This window comes from Barbus barbus (assembly GCF_936440315.1).
Source record: "Barbus barbus genome assembly, chromosome: 16".
NCBI lineage: Eukaryota > Metazoa > Chordata > Actinopteri > Cypriniformes > Cyprinidae > Barbus > Barbus barbus.
Window position 1 is genome coordinate 1,205,001 of NC_136744.1, and position 18,603 is coordinate 1,223,603.

At 42.5% G+C, this 18,603-nt stretch overlaps 1 protein-coding gene across 1 annotated transcript in view; it reads left to right on the plus strand.

Annotated features, from left to right (window-relative positions):
* Nucleotides 1-18,603, plus strand: part of LOC306882731 (zinc transporter 6-like) — a 34,004-nt gene that overhangs the window by 3,917 nt on the left and 11,484 nt on the right. The window contains exons 3-4 of the mRNA XM_079437581.1: nt 2,861-2,947; nt 4,340-4,424. Coding sequence (XP_079293707.1) covers nt 2,861-2,947; nt 4,340-4,424 — 172 coding nt within the window. The remainder of the gene's footprint in view (nt 1-2,860; nt 2,948-4,339; nt 4,425-18,603) is intronic.

The following is an 18,603-nucleotide window of genomic DNA, read 5'->3' on the forward strand; positions in this document are numbered from 1 at the left end:
TAACGGCAATTCGGCGTCAATTGCAACATAGAACATATAGCTAACTTTTATTAACAAAACGAATAAAAAATGCACCATGCTATATGCCTAATATAAAATAACAGATAACTTACAAATTTTAAATATGCATGGTAGGCCTATACAAAACTGAAAATCAGTAAAGACTGAGGAACAAATAATTATAAAACGTAGAGCGTTTATTAGTGAGATGGAAAGTTTAGAGGCATGGACTGCATACACCTTGATGTAAAATAATGGGAAAAATATCACAGTTTAAATAAAATAAAATCAGCAAATACTGTGGAACCAAATAGGCTAAATGAGAAACGAATGTTTAAAAAATAAATAAATAAATAGACCTTCCAATATCACCTTAGATAAATGGCAGGTCAACAGGCTTTTCAAAATCCAAGAATATTCTTAAAACAGGCGCTTTTACATTTGGTTTAGAAACTCTTCTGCCATCGTCTTGTCTTTTTCACCTCACTCTTGTCAGTCAGCTCGACTCTCTCCTCAGGTGATAAATGAAATCTGATCTGTGATGCGTGACTGTCGTTCATAAAAATGAACCGAAATACATGCCTCACAGACATGATAAATATATCTAAAGAAAGCTTTAAATTGCTACTTAACGAAATAAATAAAAACGAAAACAAAAACTATTTAATATAATCGTTATCTGTGAAGATGGACTTCTCTCTAAAGGCGCGTCTAACCAGGAGATGGCAAATCCTTACTATTTCCCCCGGACACATTCATGGTAATTACTTTTGCTGGGGCTTTTGCTTTATTGTGTGTATTTGAAGCAGAACTCTTCATCTGTGCTGACGGCTCGCTGCTACTGCGGGACACTAAACACCGTCGAGTCACTCTTGACAGTCGCAGCACGGACTCATGTTGTTTCCACCAGCGCGACAATCTTTTTTCATCAATAATTGATGGATGTCTAAAATATAAAGATAAGCAGAAGCCTAAAACAGGCCCGAGGACCGGCCCGCGTCTGAACTATGACGTGAATATTGGCCGGAAGCACGGCCCTAGGGACATAAAAAAGTAGGAGCCTGACTTTAAATTAAATTTAAAATAATAATAATAATAATTGGGGGCTAAAAGTGTGTTGTAATGCAAGCATTACTGAACATATACAGAGTAAAATATTACTGAAAATTGATTAGTAATGCCTTACACTACTACGTTACAGCAAAAAGTAATGTTACTGTAATGCATTACTTTCGTAACGCCTTACTCCCAACACTGCTTAAAGACTATATAACTTTCTCATCCTCGTGCACTAAAAACGTTGAATAGATGCATTTCTTTATGCATGAAATATTTGAATATAAATGTGTTGTTAATGAGTTGTTAATTGCAGATAAACCATAGTTCTGTCATAATTCTGTTAAACCATTTCTGTTACAAAGTATTGTGGTGCCTTACACAAAAAGTAAAAAACATTTGAGGAGTCAGGACTGATGTTTGCTATAGTTAGGCCAGAGTTACTAAAATATCAGTTTAATCAGTGAATCTTAGATTTTGTATTCTCCTGGGTGCACAAACTGCAGATTATATGAAAATTATAATATAAAAACTTATCGGTATCGGCCATGAGAAGGACTTAATTATCGGTTATCGGTATCGGTTAAAATTTTTAATATTGTGCATCCCTAATTGAAATCATTATAATGAGCCTTTAATTGCCTAAATAGCCTAATAAGCTCTCAAGTGCACACATAAGATTGCCACAGCACACCAGAATAATTCATGATTATGAATGTGTCAGGGAAAAACAGTGAGGAGGCTGCATTAATATTTAGATAAACTACTGCTTTCTGTGTTCTCTGTTTAAGAGATGAAGTCGGTGACTCTGCAGTAGTGATGCTCCTGTATGCATCTTTCATACGGATTGGTTCATTTGAAAGTAAACATTTCAGTCTCTATAGATATATTTTTAATGTCTGTAAGACAACGATACACACAGAGTTTCGTGCTCACGTTCACAGAGACTGAGACGGCAGAAAGCACATCCTGTTTGCTTTCATTATTTTACTAAAGCCCAGTGTTTTGTTGTTATTGTGAATGCAAACAAATAATCATAGTCTTTACAGATTCAAAAGATGTATTAATATTATCTGAATGAGCAAAAATGAGGGAGTATTTTAAGAGCAAGTGACTGCATCTGTCCTGCGGCGAGCGCTGTTCAGCTTCTATACTCCACACAGACACTTGAACAGCGCACATTTCTCCATTGACATTAGATTGAGCGTTCATGTAAAGTTGCTAATACTTACATATTTAAGATGATAAGCCATATTTGAGGTCGATGAATGATAGGAGAGTGTTTAGATGTCCTGCCCGATGTACTGAATTACCACAAAGACCAGCCCTTAACGATCTGTCCGTCGCCTGTGGATTCTTCTCTCTTTTTTTTTGCAGATAAGTGACTTATAAAATTTTGGTCGACCAAGCCTCATCTGGTCGACTGACGATTAGTCGACTATTAGGGGGCATCCCTAGTGGAAACCTTGATACTTTTTTTTGTTTTTCAGGATTCTTTGATGAATTGAAAGTTCAAAACAACAGCTTTTATTCCTAAAATGATAATTGTCTTTACTCTCATTTTTGATCAATTTAAATGTGTCCATATTAATAAAAGTATTAATTAATTATATTTTTAAATCTTGCTCACCCTAAACTTTTGATTACTAGTTTATGCCTTGTAGGACTTTTTTCTTCCTTGGGTGTGTTCTCCGAAGCATCGTGGGAGAGTGTGTTCATTGCTGAGCTCATTGGCTGTGGACTCTCAGGATTGTGGGTAATGTAGTTTTCTGTGTGCTGATCTGCTCTCTGTCCATCACTGCAGGGTACGATACATCCCTTCCGCAGAACTCATCGCTCCGTCCTGGGCAAATTTGCGCAGGAGTTCAGTCTGGTGACGTCTGACAGACGGGTGAGTCTTCACTCAACTCAGCTCTTCATTACAGGAAAACAACAAAGCAGTGATTTAAAGGGGTCATATGATGTTGCTAAAAAGAACATTATTTTATGTATTTGGTGTAATGCAATGTGTTTATGTGGTTAAAGTTCAAAAAGCACATTATTTTCCACATACTATACATGATTGTTGCTCCTCTATGCCCTGCCTTTCTGAAACACGTCGATTTTTACAAAGCGCATCGTTCTGAGAAGCGTGGAGTGCTGTGATTGGCCGAATACCTCAAGCGTGAGACAAATGTTACGCCCCTCACCATATTGTGATGGTGTGTCCCGGCGCGACGAGACAAACAATAAAACCCATTATAAACGAGGCATTTGTTGTATCCAGTGGGGACATAATTACTGATTATAATGACTTCTACTGTCTTTTTACGCGTTGTGTTGCATCGTGCCGTGTAAACATTACCATGTCTGCATTTGTGATCGGAGAAACAACAAACAAGCACTACTCTACAGAGCTCAGAACTCACGTTTGAATCGTCAGTAGCAGAAACATACTTACAGGCTGTGAGTCAGAAGCGTCAGGCTGTCCTTGCAAAGCTGGAATTGCCCCACTTTATAGAAACAGTCTTTGTACAGTCAGCATTGTAGGCGACTCTCTCAAGTTCAGGAAACAGTCCTCCATAAAATGTGCTGCACACACTCTAATATTTGGGTTGAACTGTTCTGGAACAGTGTTGTAAATACAACTTAACCACTGATTTCTACTTGTGTCCTCTTTTGAAAGCCCAAACAAAGTACTTTCTCTTTCACAACGAAACACAGCGTCTCCAGGACTTGGAGCCGGCGGCAGCAACAATACTACAGCCAGAATAATAGTTACGCCTTCTTTCTTTGTGTAAACATTTGGGCGGTGTTATGTAAATCTCCCCACATCGTGACGTAGACGTGGGGGGAGTGTTTAAATGAGCCGTTTTAGGGGTCGTGGTCGAGTCTTAACTTTTATAAAGAATATCTCTTTGGTTTTGAGACTTTAGTCTTTGCCACTTCAGGGATCTTATCTATGCATGAACAGCTTGTAACACTCCAAAGAGAAAGGACAACTTGAAATTGCATCATATGACCCCTTTAAAAACACATCGGGAAGGAATTAAAAAAATGACACAATTAATATCAGACATAACTCCCTGCTTTTGCCTTCTTGCATACTGTTAATGGAAGTTTTAACAAGCATTTTTTGATCATGATATAAGGAGTTTGCTGAGGTGTTAGTAGTGTTTTCTGACAGCAGGGGTCAGTGTTTCAGTGTTTTTCTCTCAGCCCTGAGGCCTCTTCTGATCTCACACACTATTGTGATCTCTCGGAACTGAGCTGGTAGAGATGAGGATGTGTCTGTGTGTTTCAGTCCTGGAGGATTCTTCTGTTCGGCGTGTTGAATCTCATCTGCACGGCCTGTCTGCTGATGTGGTGCAGCTCCACCAACAGCATGGGTGAGCACTCTCAGCACACATTACCCAGCATGCCCCAGACCACAAAGATCAGCTCTTTAATCTGACTGCCAGATTGCTTTGTGACTCTCAGACCGAGCTGATTCTGAATGAACAGACTGTGTGTGTTTAACACCTTCTGGAGAGTCTGGCTGATTCTCATAAACGTTGATGATTCTAATAGAAATATGATTGAGCACACACCTGATGAATTCTGTGTGTGCCACTCGGAGAAGATTTGCAGTCAGCTCTGTGCGTCATTTAGGGCCTTCTCAACAGAAAATGCACGTGAATCACAGAATCCAGTCATAAAAATGTAATTTATTTAATAATGTGGAATGTTACAGAATTTGGCAAAATACTGTTTTAATGAGCGAGTCATTTATTCATTCATTCAACAGATTCATTCAAACGGCTGATTCATTCAGATACGAGTCAAGTGACTCTCTTTATGAATGGGTTACTGAATCATTGACTCACTTGATTTGTTCAAACCGTGGATTCATTCAGTAACGAAACACAGCTGTGTTGCTCAGAGACACAAAAAACTTCTGCTGTGGCTTTGATTGAACTATTTTCATCTGCGAAATTGAGCAAAAACACAATATTATGTCTAAAATGTAAGTCACTTAATTTTAACTTCTTGTTTATTGAACTACTATTGTATAAAATCACATTACAATCGTGTTGAAACATTTTGGTCGTGCAATGTTGCGTAGCCTACCTAAATCATATATTATACATTTAAATCAAGTTTTTTTGTTTCCACCGCACTATGCATCTTTAAGCTGTTGCGCTCATTTGTTTTGATTTCTGCATGAGTCTCTCTCACACTTGCTGCACGAGCCTCATCTGGTGGGACATAAATAACATTATCAGTCGCGGGTAAGTGTGACGTTAGAACAGACCAGCTCGGGATCGGCAGACTGACCAGCAGTCACTGGTGCAGGCCGATCATGCGGACAGCCGGCTAATTCCGGTCTCTGGCCGGTCAATCGGTGCATCATATTATTGTTAAGTTCTATTATAGTAAAATTTACTTCCCAACACAATAATAAAAATATCACAGTGCATTGAAACTTTTTTATTTATTTAAATATCACAATTTATCTTCCATGTTTTAATTTAACAGTAAATCTCTGTTGTGCAGGACTTTGTTTGCCAAACAGTAAAAGGAATTGTTCAAATTTGATTTGGTTACCTTCTAAAAGATGACTTAAATTGTTGAATGTGCATTCATTTGACCACAATTTTTGATGTGCATGAAATCAAAGTATAGAATCCAGGAAACACAATTTCTTAAAAAAAAAAAAAAACTTTGCATAGTGCACTATTATTGTTAAAGTTTTAATACATTTATTTTTTTATGACTACATTTGCTGAAATGTGCTAAAATCACTGTAATGCACTGCCTCTTGTTGCTGACTGTGATGTTTTATAAGTTTCTTTGCTGAACTGCTCTCTCTCTCTCTGTGTGTGTGTGTGTGTGTGTGAGAGTGAGAGAGAGTTTGTGAGTGTGTTTCTTTGTGAGTGAATGCGTGAGCTTACGAGTGTGAGTCGATGTGTAAGTGTATGAGTGTGTGTGAGTGTGTGTGTGTGTGTGTGTGTGCAGTATCACTGCGCACTGCTGTGTCTTGAGCAGGAGGAACGTGATACTCATGTATTGAGCTCTTCAGTAAAAACGATCTTAACATCAATGGCCACTGCATGTAAGAAGCACCTTCAGAGCTCCTCTGTCCCACAGACAGCAGACGCTGCCTGCGACCAGGTTCGGTGAGAAAGGAACCGAAATCGGTGTCCGTTCTCTGTTCGCACAGTTCTGTAGTTTATTAAAGTGTATTAATTCTGAATGTCGCGTGTCCATATTGCACCAAAATGTGACATTGCACTCCCTTGGGTCCGCTGCAACACACCCGCCACGCATGAAGTCGATTGGATGAACGGTTCTCGACATAATAAAAATGCAAACAGACATGCAGAGATTCCTGCATTTATTAGAGAGAAGAATATGTTCAGCCCCCTCCCTCCAAAGCTTAGAATATTCGGTGTTGATTACTACCGACTCTTCGAAGCTCAAAAAATAGTATTCGGACCAGCCGTACACTCCAGTCCATCAGTTAGCATCTGGAGAAGACAAAAGCTGAAACAAATCTATCAAGACGTTTTTAACTCCAATACGAGTCCAGTGAAAAAAGTGCATCTGCTGTCGTCTCTCAAATCAAAATCCAGCCACATGTTTGTTCAGAGCTGTTTTGGCTTGATCTGTGCAGATTTCTCTCCTGATTCAGTCTTTTCACTGGAGAAAGAATTTAAATTTATGGATAAAACTTATATGTAATGTGTCTTCTGTGCATGTATCAGATATTTTACCATCGGTTCAACTGTAATGTGATATATTGGTTTTGGTTTTGTGAAGGTCGACAAGTGAATTTGGGCATGTACGGAATCTCTTGGATCTGTAGATGTTTGGGAGGGTTGAAAGCGTTTACTTGACTGTGTGATCTGAAGCAGCTCGCAGTGCATCCGTCGTTTCTGTTCCCTGAGAAGCGATCGTCAGATTGAGCTGCAGTAAAATCCCTCCATGTGTCGCTGCATGGTTCCCGTTCGCTGTGATACGAATCTGCTCTGGTTTGTGTTGTAGGTGGCTGTTGTGTAATCATAAGGTTTTGATGTGATCGCGGGGGCAGGATGTTTTTATCGTGCTGCTCGGCCGTTATTTCTTGCACGAGAAGCAGTCTCAGTTTACTTCCTCCCACCGGTTTCCGTTTTCCCGCCAGGTGTTAGTTTGTAGTTTGTCAATAAAGCTTTTAGTTTACATCTGGAGCTATCTATTGTTATTTTAATGTGCCGCGTTGACAGACACCCGAGCCGAGCCGCTCAATACTTGTTCCAGAACTCTATGACAGCTGAGCGCTGCAGTTTGCAAATCTTTTTTACCGAAAGTACCAGATAGCAGAGAAAGCCGATACTCGCTCTGGGCCGCTGCAACTGTGGCTGCGCTCGCAGGCTCCTGAGCGTTTCGCTTGTGTTTCGGATAACCGCTCGGCGCTGAGTGCTTTAATGGGGCTGAGCTCCCGCGAGGCCTGCAGTGAGACGGCTGAAGGTCAGGGTTCGAGGACGATCAGATGTGTTTTGATGCTCTGGCCTGTAGATGTTATTAAATATTCAGCTAAAGATCCTGGCTTGGTTTACCACTGCGTCTTCATCTCTTCTTCTTCATTGATTAGGTCTGTAAACATACACAAGTCACCTTAATCTGCACACTGTGTGCTACAAGATGTGTGTCTTCTGTGTCCCAGCTCTGGGATTTATTCATGCATCTGTCAGTACGCCATGCTTTCACCCGGCACACGCGTTTCTTTCAGTCTTGTAGGATTTCAGGTTTGGCTTTTTGGACTGTGTGGATGGGCTCAGATGCTGTGCTTTGTGAATGACTGAACTCTGGTGATTAGTGTCTGTGAGTCCTGGGAGAGTTTTCAATTATGTTGAGAACAGATTTAGAGCAGTAGTGTTGTACAAATATGTGACTCTGGAGCACAAAAGCAGTCATGAGTAGCACAGGTATATTTGTAGCAATAGCCAACAATACATTGTATGGATCAAAATTATACATTTTTCTTTTATGTCAAAAATCATTAGGATATTAAGATCATGTTCCATGAAGATATTTTGTAAATTTTCTACTGTAAATATATCAAAACTTAATTTTTGATTAGTAATATGCATTGCTAAGAACTTCATTTGAACAACTTTAAAGGAGATTTTCTCAATATTTAGATTTTTTTGCTCCCTCAGATTCCAGATTTTCAAATAGTTGTATCTCAGCCAAATATTGTCCGATCATAACAAACCATACATCAATGGAAAGCTAATGTATTCATAAATCTCAATTTGAGAAAAAATGGACCCTTATGACTGGTTTTGTGGTCCAGGGTCACATATATAAATTATCAAATTTCACGGTAATGAAATGTAGCGATCCATGTTTATGCCATTATAGCAAGATCTGTCTCAAACATGAAGGCTTCAGCATGCTCTGAGTGTGTGGTTGCGTTTGAACAAATCCAAACACACAGACACATCACAAATGCACTGAAGCTTTCAGTTTTGTGTTACACATTACACATGACCATTCCCATGAACTCCGGAAGTGAAGCCATTGCCACTGGGTTAGCTGTGCTTGTGCAGAGGCTGTTTATTTCATTCTGTATGTCAAAAACAAACTTGTTGATTAATAACCAGCTGCTTTTGTATAGACGGTAAAAATATGCTTATATTAGTATTAGGGCTGTAATACGAGTAACATTTTTAATGATATGCCGATTAATTAATAAAATTAATGACAAATAAATCGCACAATTGTGATTGAGAAATTACCCCAAAAGATCAGTTAAAGTCATTGTGTTAGATGAGAAAAGCATTGAATAGACACTAAAAATGTATTTGTAATAAATTAAATGTTGAAACAAATGATTTCTTTCTACAGCTACTTTTTGTAAAGTTATAATGTGCCGTAACGTTGTTTTCAGAAGCCGCATATCTGAAGTGGCATTTAGGTACATTTACACAGACTGAATGCATTTATACTTCAGTTAGAACTGCATAAATAATGCTAAAAGATTAATGTTTTTTAGATGAATATTGAAATCTGACTTTTAAATGGAATTAAACTTTTTTTAATATGAAACTAATCAGTGACTCAATCGATTCATTTAAAACTGTGGATTCATGCTGTAATAAATAACTGCTGTGTGTTGATCAGAGACTCGACAGTTCTGCTGTGACTTTGATTGAACTATTTTAATTAGCAAATTAAGCAAATACAATATGGTATCTATAGCGTAACAACGTGCAGTTGTGCAGACATTAGGGGGAAACGGCACTCTTGCTGGTGTGATATTGCTAAGCTGTATCATATGATGTAAATATAAGAGGGTGGTTCTTTTTTTTTGTCCTCATATCTTGAATTTTAGGCTTATATATCTGCATTCTACTAGTCTCCATCACACAGTCAGTCAGTGGTCCTGCACCATGTTCATCGGCGTGGGATGACTGACAGCTGTGGTTAAATCAACAGCCCAACTTAGTATGTTTTTCCGTATGTATATTAGGGATGCATCGATCCGATACTCAGGATCGGTATCGGCTCCGATACGGTCATTTTCTTCGGATCAGGTATCGGTCAGACGAGACCAATCCAAATCCGATATTGTGCGTATACTATTCTGTGCTATTGTTGAGCCCCACGAAAGGCACAAAAACATTATAAAGCACCATAAGGTTTTCATGCACTATATTTCAAGTGTTCTGAAGCTGTTCCATAGTTTAATCTGAGTTACAGATGAATATTTAAGTCGTTAAATTCAAGTTCATGTAAACTCTTCTCTCTGCTGCGTCTGTCTGTTATCCTCCATTCAGCATTCAAACTGCGTGTCTCGTTCGGTTACTACAGTCAAACTCTCTTCAAGAGCGCACAGTAACTGAGGTTTAAAACTGTTAAACGAAAAGGATCAATAAACTAACGCACAGATTTAGTACACTACGCATCAGTATCTCTTCCCTTTGTACTTGGAACTTTTCCTGTGTGCTGTGACTCAGTGTCGCTTCAAGCGCATCATTCTGCGCACAGGATGCGCATACGCGCTTTGTGCCGATCTGTATTGGAGCCTTTCGTTTTATAATACTTTTGCGCAATGAAAGATTATTAATAATAATAGTCTTTCTTGTTCTGTCTTATCTATCATATGTTGCTGCCTTCATTACTGTGCTATAGATTTAAAAGAAATGTCTTTATAGTATATATTTATATATGTGTTTGCTTGTTTTTTCATGAATGTATTTTACAACAATACAAAGAGCAATGTGTACCATTTTACCAGATTTAGTCATACACTTATTTACTTTTATTTGTAAATAAAAATGTTTCACTAGGTTTTATAAAATTATTGTGCAACAATATTGCTGAATTATCCACTAACCTAGTTTATAATAGTATTTTTGTCATAGATTATGATTATATATTTTTTTATTTGTAATTTGTCATTAAATTAAGTTATCTGTATGTAGTAGATTGTGTTTAACACACAAAAGAGTGACGATCAGGTCAACACAGAGAAGTATAGAAATTCTACATCTATTTAAAAAAGAAAACTGTGCTGGTATCGGATTGGTGTCAGCAGATAGACACGGGACACAGAGGTAAGTGCAATACAAACAAGAGGTTTATTGAAAAGCAGCAGAGGGGAATGAAATGAGCAGTAAGTCCGGGTAAGCAGGCGGGGAATGGGAAAGTCTCTTGGGGCTTATCTGAGTGTAAATGTCCTTGTATCCTAATCCAGGGGATCCAGAGGGAACAGCGGAGCGTGGAGCACAGGAGCAATGGAGAACGGGAATAGGAACACAGGAGCAACTGGTAGGTAGACAAAAGGTAAGTGGGTCAGGTTAGTCAACATGGAATGTTTGAGACCAGACAGTGAGTGAACGGGAGGAGTGCAGGGATATAGTGCTGCTGATTAGTGCCGGCAGGTGGCGGTGATCAGAAATCAGGGGACTGGGATCTGGTGAGTGTCGTTGGTGGAGACTGCGGTGACTGTGATGACTCTCTGACAGTACCCCCTCCTCTAGGGGCGGCTCCTGACGCCCTATTACTGCAACGGGGTCGGCCACGGCCTCTAGGTGCGGTACAGTCAGGGTGGTTCTGGTGAAGCTCGGCCAGGAGAGAGGGATCCAGCACATCATCCCGGGCCACCCAGGATCTTTCCTCCGGCCCGTATCCCTCCCAGTCAATAAGATATTCCAGACGACCACCCCATCGCCGAGAGTCCAAGATGTCCTGCACCCTGTAAACTAGGGGCTTCTCAATGATCTCGGGATGATCAGGCTCATCGGGTTCTGTGATAGAGGGATAGACGGGCTTGAGGAGTGAGACATGGAATGCTGGATGGATACAATACCGTGCAGGGAGTTGGAGACAGTAGGTGACCTCATTTATCTGCCTCACAATGGTAAAGGGACCGATATAGCGGGGACTCAGCTTCCGGCAGGGCAGGCGGAGACGCAGATCCTGGGTGAAGAGCCAGACCTTAGACGGGGGTGGCAGACCGACGGACATCTGCATAGGTCTTGTGTCTCCGCACTGCCTGCTGGAGTTGGACATGAGCTGAGTCCCAATCTCTCTCGCTTGCTCGGAACCAGTGGTTGACAGCTGGAACGTCGGAAGGCTCTTCTGTCCAGGGAAACAGAGGGTGTTGGTAGCCGAGTATGCACTGGAAAGGGGTGAGGCCGGTGGTGGTTTGCTTGAGGGAATTTTGTGCATACTCGGCCCACGGGAGGAAGCGGTTCCAGCTGTGCTGGTTGTCATGACAGTAGCCACGGAGATATCTCCCAATCTCCTGAATCTTCCGCTCAGTCTGGCCATTAGTCTGGGGGTGATACCCTGAGGAGAGACTGAGCTTGCAGGCTTTGGAGAATCTGTCAACTGCAACTGCGGATCTGTTCATCCAGCACCGGATGGGGCTCACAAGGACGGCTGGAGGGAGTATGGGTTCAGGTGTGGAGGGTTCGTCGAAGGCATGGATACGTGGTATTGAGACAGCACTGCTCCCACGCCGGTGGTGGAGGCATCCACTTCCACTATGAATGGGAGTTGGGGTTCGGGATGTGAGAGGATGGGAGCAGTGCAGAAGGCCTCCTGGCGCTTCTTGTAGACGGCTCAAGCTTCGGAGTTCCTGGACAGAGACTTGGGTTTCTGATGGAGTGAGGGGGGCTGAGAGGAGACTGAAGTTCAGAATGAACCTCCGGTAGAAATTTGCGAAGCCGAGGAATCATTGCAGTTCCTTTACTGACTTGAGGCTGGGGCCAGTCCCAGATGGCTTGGACCTTCCCCTGGTCCATCTGAATCCCATCCGCACTGAGGATGTAACCGAGGAACTGGACCGTGGGGCGGTGGAACTCACACTTCTCGAGCTTCAGGTAGAAGTGGTGTTTCTTGAGTTGGCGTAGGACCTGCGTCACGTGATGGCGATGTTCGGCCAGGTTCCAGGAGTAGATCAGGATATCATCTATGTACATGATGACAAACCGGTGAAGGAACTCCCGGAGCACCTCATTCATAAACCACTGGAAGACAGACGGAGAGTTGGAAAGGCCATATGGCATGACCTGATATTCATAGTGGCCTGAGGGGGTAATGAATGCCGTCTTCCACTCGTCGCCTTGCCGGAATACGAACAAGGTTATAGGCACACCGCAGGTCCAGCTTCGAGAAGATGCAGGCCCCACGGAGTTCCTCGAGGGCGGCCGGGACCAGGGGAGGAGGATAAGGGAGCTTGACAGTGTGATCATTGAGGGTCCGGTAGTCGATGCAGGGCCGGAAGCCTCCGTCCTTCTTGCCCACGAAGAAGAAGCTTGAGGCTGCCGGAGAGGTGGAAGGGCGAATGAACTGTTGTTGGAGAGCCTCCTTGAGCACCATTTACAGCACCCGTCTCACCCGCAAAGCCCTCCGCATTGCAGGTGATCCCACCCACCCGACACACAGCATCTTCAGTCTGCTGCCATCAGAGAGGAGATTGCAGAGTCTCCAGGCAAGGACCGGCAGACTGAAGGACAGCTTCATACATCAGGCTGTCAGGAAGCTGAACTCCCTCCTGTCCTTGCCCCCCCCCCCCTCTTTTACCCCATGCAACACTCCCCAGGACCCTTCCACCCCCCCCCCCCCCCACCCACTTAAAAACTGTGACCAGCACCTGACACTTATAGACTGATCGCTACCTCATCCAGCATCGACTACAAACTACCTCTTCGGATAGTCTGATAAAAAGACTGTTCTCTTGTCACTTTAGACTGATAAGCTCTTCTTGCACTACACATATATCTGCACAGTTATTTTTTATTTAACTGGTTTGCACTCTATTCTGCCATGTGCCTTATGCCACTTTATCTATCTCTTATTTTATTTTTCTACAATGTCCTCAGACTGATAAGCTCCTCTTGCACTATATATATATATATACACTCTATACATATACACATATATCTGCAGTTTTGTTTTAATTAACTGGTTTTCACTCTATTTGTCATGTACCTTATGCCACTTTATCTATCTCTTTCTTTATTTTTGTACAATCTCCTCATTTGTATATCTGTATAGTTGTATGTACATATGTTTAAACTGTATTTATCTGTATTTGAACGTCTACTGTCAGTGTCTTAAATGTTAATTGTATGCACCAAGGGTCTGTGAGTAACGCAATTTAAATTCTCTGTATGTATGAATGTGCCGTACATGTGGAAGAATTGACAATAAAGCAGACTTGACTTGACTTGATGTAATCCTCCATCGCTTTACGCTCCGGGATGGACAGGGGGTATACTCGACCCTTGGGAGTATAGCTCCAGGCAGCAGGTCGATGGCACAATCCCATGGCCGGTGCGGTGGTAACTTCGTGGCTGCCTGTTTGTTGAAGACATCCTGGAACGCCAGGTAGTCAGATGGGATCGTCAGGGCTCTCCACTAGGGTGGAATGAACTTGGAGCTTCAGGTTTCTAACCATGGGTACAGTGACGTTAGAGAGACAGTTTTGGATGCTGGTTTTACTCCATCGGAAGATCTCTCTGATATCCCATCTGACTTCGGGGGAATGTTGAGATAGCCAGGGGCGTCCCAGGATGATATCGACTGTGGGTCCCTCCAGTACAAGAAAGGAAATGCTCTCCTGATGAAGACAGCCTACTTGCAGAGTGATCGGCGGAGACCAGAACTTGATGTGTCCACGCCCGAGCGGTTTTCCCTGTATGGTCTCGATCTTCAGCTCTGCCTGTCTCTGGCGGGGTAAATCAAGCTGTTTTATGTGGGCTTGTGAGATGAAATTGCCTGAGGATCCAGAGTCCACGAGGGTGGGTACTGAAATTAAATGACGTGGGGTGAGCAGTTGTACCGTTAGCAGTGGTAAGGTAGAGCTTACCACTGCGCAAGCTCCAATTATCATCGCGGGGGACTTTAACAAAGCTAACCTCAGATGGGTCATGCCGAACTTTCACCAACATGTATCCTGTCCAACTAGAGGACCAAACACACTGGATCATTGCTACACTCAGTTCAAGAATGCCTACAAAGCCCGCTCACTTCCGGCTTTTGGTAAATCGGACCATGCCGCCATTTTTCTCACACCGGAATACAAACAAAGGCTCGTTCAGGATCCTCCGGTGCAGAGAGTAGTGACGCGCTGGTCCTCCCACTCAGAGGCTATGCTGCAGGCGGCTCTTGATGGCGTTGACTGGGACATGTTCCGGGAGAGTTCTTCTGACGTCAGCGAGTTCACGGATGTAGCATTAAGCTTTGTAAACATGCTAACCGAGCAAGCTACAGAAACAATAACGATAAGGACATTCTCCAACCAGAAACCGTGGGTAGACAGTACAGTCCATGCTGCGGTTAACACATGCACTGCCGCTTACAATGAGGCTCTTCTGACCAGGAATATGAGCGAGTACAAAGCATCGTGCTATGCTCTCCGACGCGCAGTAAGAGCCGCTAAACACAGATACAGAGAGAGAATTGAGTCCCATTTCCAGCTCAATGACTCTCAACGGATGTGGCAGGGACTGAGGACCATCTGTGCCTTCGGAAACTAATCCTCCGCGGAGGTGAGAGCAGATCCGTTGCTGGCCGATGAGTTAAACATCTTCTTCGGCTGCTTCGATTGCAATGGCGGCAGCGCGTCAGGAAGCAGCGGCAGAGCAGCGATGATCCTATAATCACCGTGTCAGAGGATGAGGTTCGGAGGGCGCTAAAGAAAGTGAACGTCAGGAAAGCAGCCGGACCTGATGGGATAACCGGCCGTGTTCTGAGGTCCTGTGCCGATCAGCTCGCTGGTTTGTTCACTTCTATCTTTAATGAGTCCCTTGCTACCTCCATGGTTCCCACCTCATTTAAAAAATCCGTAATAATCCCTGTGCCTAAGAACAATAAACCCTCTTGCCTGAATGACTATCGCCCAGTTGCCATCACATCTATAGTCATGAAGGTTTTTGAGAGACTTGTAAAGAGCCACATTTGCTCCTCCATACCTGATACTTTGGACCCTCATCAGTTTGCTGAAGAGGGTCTCCCAAACAGATCTCCCAAACAGATCTACGGACGATGCCATCTCTCACGTCCTCCACTCTTCCCTCACACAGTTGGACAGTAACAATGGGAATTATGTAAGGCTGCTATTCATTGACTATAGCTCAGCTTTCAACACTATAGTCCCCATCAAGCTGGCTTTTAAACTCACAGACCTCGGCCTAAACTCCTCACTCTGTGACTGGATTCAAGACTTCCTCACCGGCAGACCTCAAGTGGTGAAAGTTGGCCAGTTCACCTCAAACCCCATCACTCTGAACATAGGAGCCCCACAGGGCTGTGTCCTGAGTCCCCTGCTCTACTCTCTCTACACGCATGACTGTGTGTCCTCTCACAGCTCCACATCTATTATCAAATTCGCTGATGATACTGTGGTTCTGGGCCTCATCTCCAACAACGATGAGACAGCATACTTGGATGAGGTAGAGAGACTCACATCATGGTGCCAGGACAACTGTATCTCTGAGTGTGAGCTAAACTAAAGAGCTGATCATGGACTTTAGGAAGAGACAGCAGCAGCCCTACACTCCTCTTATGATCAGTAGGACCCCTGTGGAGAGGGTGAGTAGCTTCAAGTACCTCGGTGTAAACATCTCTGAGAACCTGACTTGGACTACACACATCCAAACACAGGTTAAGAAAGCCAGGCAAAGACTGTACCATCTGCGACAGCTGAGGAAATCCAGGGTCTCACCAGCAATCCTGAAAACTTTATATTCAGGGACCATAGAAAGTGTATTGACTCTCTGCAGGACATTTACCTCAAACGCTGCAAAAGTAGAGCTGTCAAAATTATCAAGGACTCTAATCACCCTGGTAACCGACTATTCACTTTGCTTCCTTCTGGTAAGCGCTTCCGTAGCCTGATGGCAAAAACTTAGAGACTTAGGAGGAACTTCTTCCCCCAGGCCATCAGGCTCATAACATCATGTCATCAGTGTCATAACATCACTTGACTCCATGTTAACATCACTATATCAATAAGCTATTCATAATTTTTCTCTACCTCATATTGCTGCTATTTAAATACCCTGTACAACTTTTTTGCACATTCCTGTTATATTACTATTTATCTCAACAATATACTGACCTGCACATTTATATTTATATTTTTTTATCTTTTATTTTATTCTTTTTATTTTTTATACTTTTCTTTTTCTTAAAATTTGTATATACAATTGCACTGTCCTTGGAGTGGACCTGACTTACATTTCACTGCTGGTTATACTCTGTATAATTGTGTGTGACGAATAAGAATCTTGAATCCAATTGGAGGGTACTCACCGCTGGGCGTGGGGGGCGAGAGGTGAACACCCAAATGAAGTGCCCCGAAACTCCGCTGTAGCTTTGTATCCGTTTGCATAGGTTCTGGTACCGGAGGACAGGCGGCTGGTGAGGACGGAGAATGAGCGGTTATGTCCGGCTGACAAGCCGTGAGACGTTGGGAGATCTTAACGGCCTTCTGCATTAAGCTCTCCAGACCGACAGTGTCATCATAGATCGCCATCTGGGCTCTGATCTGTGGATCCAAGCCCTGGCGGTAAGCAGTGAGTAGCGCTGCCTCGTTCCATCCACACGAGGCCACAAGAGTCCAGAACTGTAGAGTATAGTCACTGGCTGAAGAATCTCCCTGACGGAGGCGGATGAGTTGGTCGGCAATGGAGAGCGAGTCGGTAGATAGGCCGAAGAGAAAGCATCGAAAGAGTTAATTATGGTGGTCTGTGAGTTCCAGATGGCTCGTGCCCAGAGCAATGCCCGTCCGGTTAGCAAGGAGATCAGGAAGGCAACTTCAGCCCGTTTGCTGGAAAATTTATGGGATTGCATCTCTATGTAGAGTGAAACTTGGAATAAAAAAACGCTACATTTAACCGCCTCCTGAAAAAATGGTATTGTTGCATCTCTAATGTATATTAGGGGTGTAAGAAAATATCGATACACGTGAGTATCGCAATATTTTGTTTGGCGATACTGTATCGATTCTCCAAAACGGAATATCGATATTTAAAAAAAAAATAAAAAATCATACAAGATTCATGGCAGTTGTTTCGCTTTGAGTTCATATCCTGACCGCTAGATATCAGTCTTCATCTCTGAACTTAAACAGTGACAGGAAACACTAGCATCAGCACACTCCACTAATGTTAGCGTTAATATAGTTCGCTGCCAGTAATGGAGGATGAAATAATTGTTCCAGTTCTCGTTTCGATGTACAAAGCTGAAGTGTGGCGCCAGTTGGGCTTTTGTGGTAATGTCCGCCCTGGGACCGCGGCGCAAGCGCAACCTCGGTTGAAGAGCCTTTGCGCGGGGGGCGGCGGGTGGTAGAGTCGCCGTGCAGCTGCAGCTTTCTCTCGTAATTCGGGGGCGTTTTGTGCAGTTGGGGCGGTTCACGCGTCGCGGTCTCAGCGATTCCACACGGAACATAAACACAAACTGAAAAACCTGTGAAATCCAAGTTGAAAAGTTCAGAGAATGTTTAACATCTGTATTTATTTGATTGTTTTACAATTGTTTTGTTTTCTTTAGGAATCCTGCAAACACTATTTTTCATTGATATTAAGCAGATGTCATTTTTTGTTCAGATCAAATGTTATGACATTGCATGTCACAATTGTAAACTTAAACTGTGAAACTTTAAATTAGAGTCTATAAATATATATATTTTTCTTTTTATAAAATACATTTTATACATACATTTAACTAAAGAATCATGCAAGCACTTGAATATTTCCCCCTTTACTCGTACTGCACAAAAAGTGGTTCAATAATGTTGAATGTTACAGGGACTGATTATTGCAAATGCAGATCCCAGTGTGTTCTGCAGTGTGTTCTGGTTAAACTATTTTTATTTATTTATTTTTTGCTAAGGTTTGCATATGGTGGTGTGTTCTTAATGACAGCTTTCCTAAAAAATATATATCCTATTCCTAAAATAAGAAATATGCCAATATATCGCCTTGTTTACAGTATCACAATATATGGTATCGCAACCCCTGTATCGTGATGCGTATCGTATCGCCAGATTCTTGCCAATACACAGCCCTAATGTATATGTGGCGT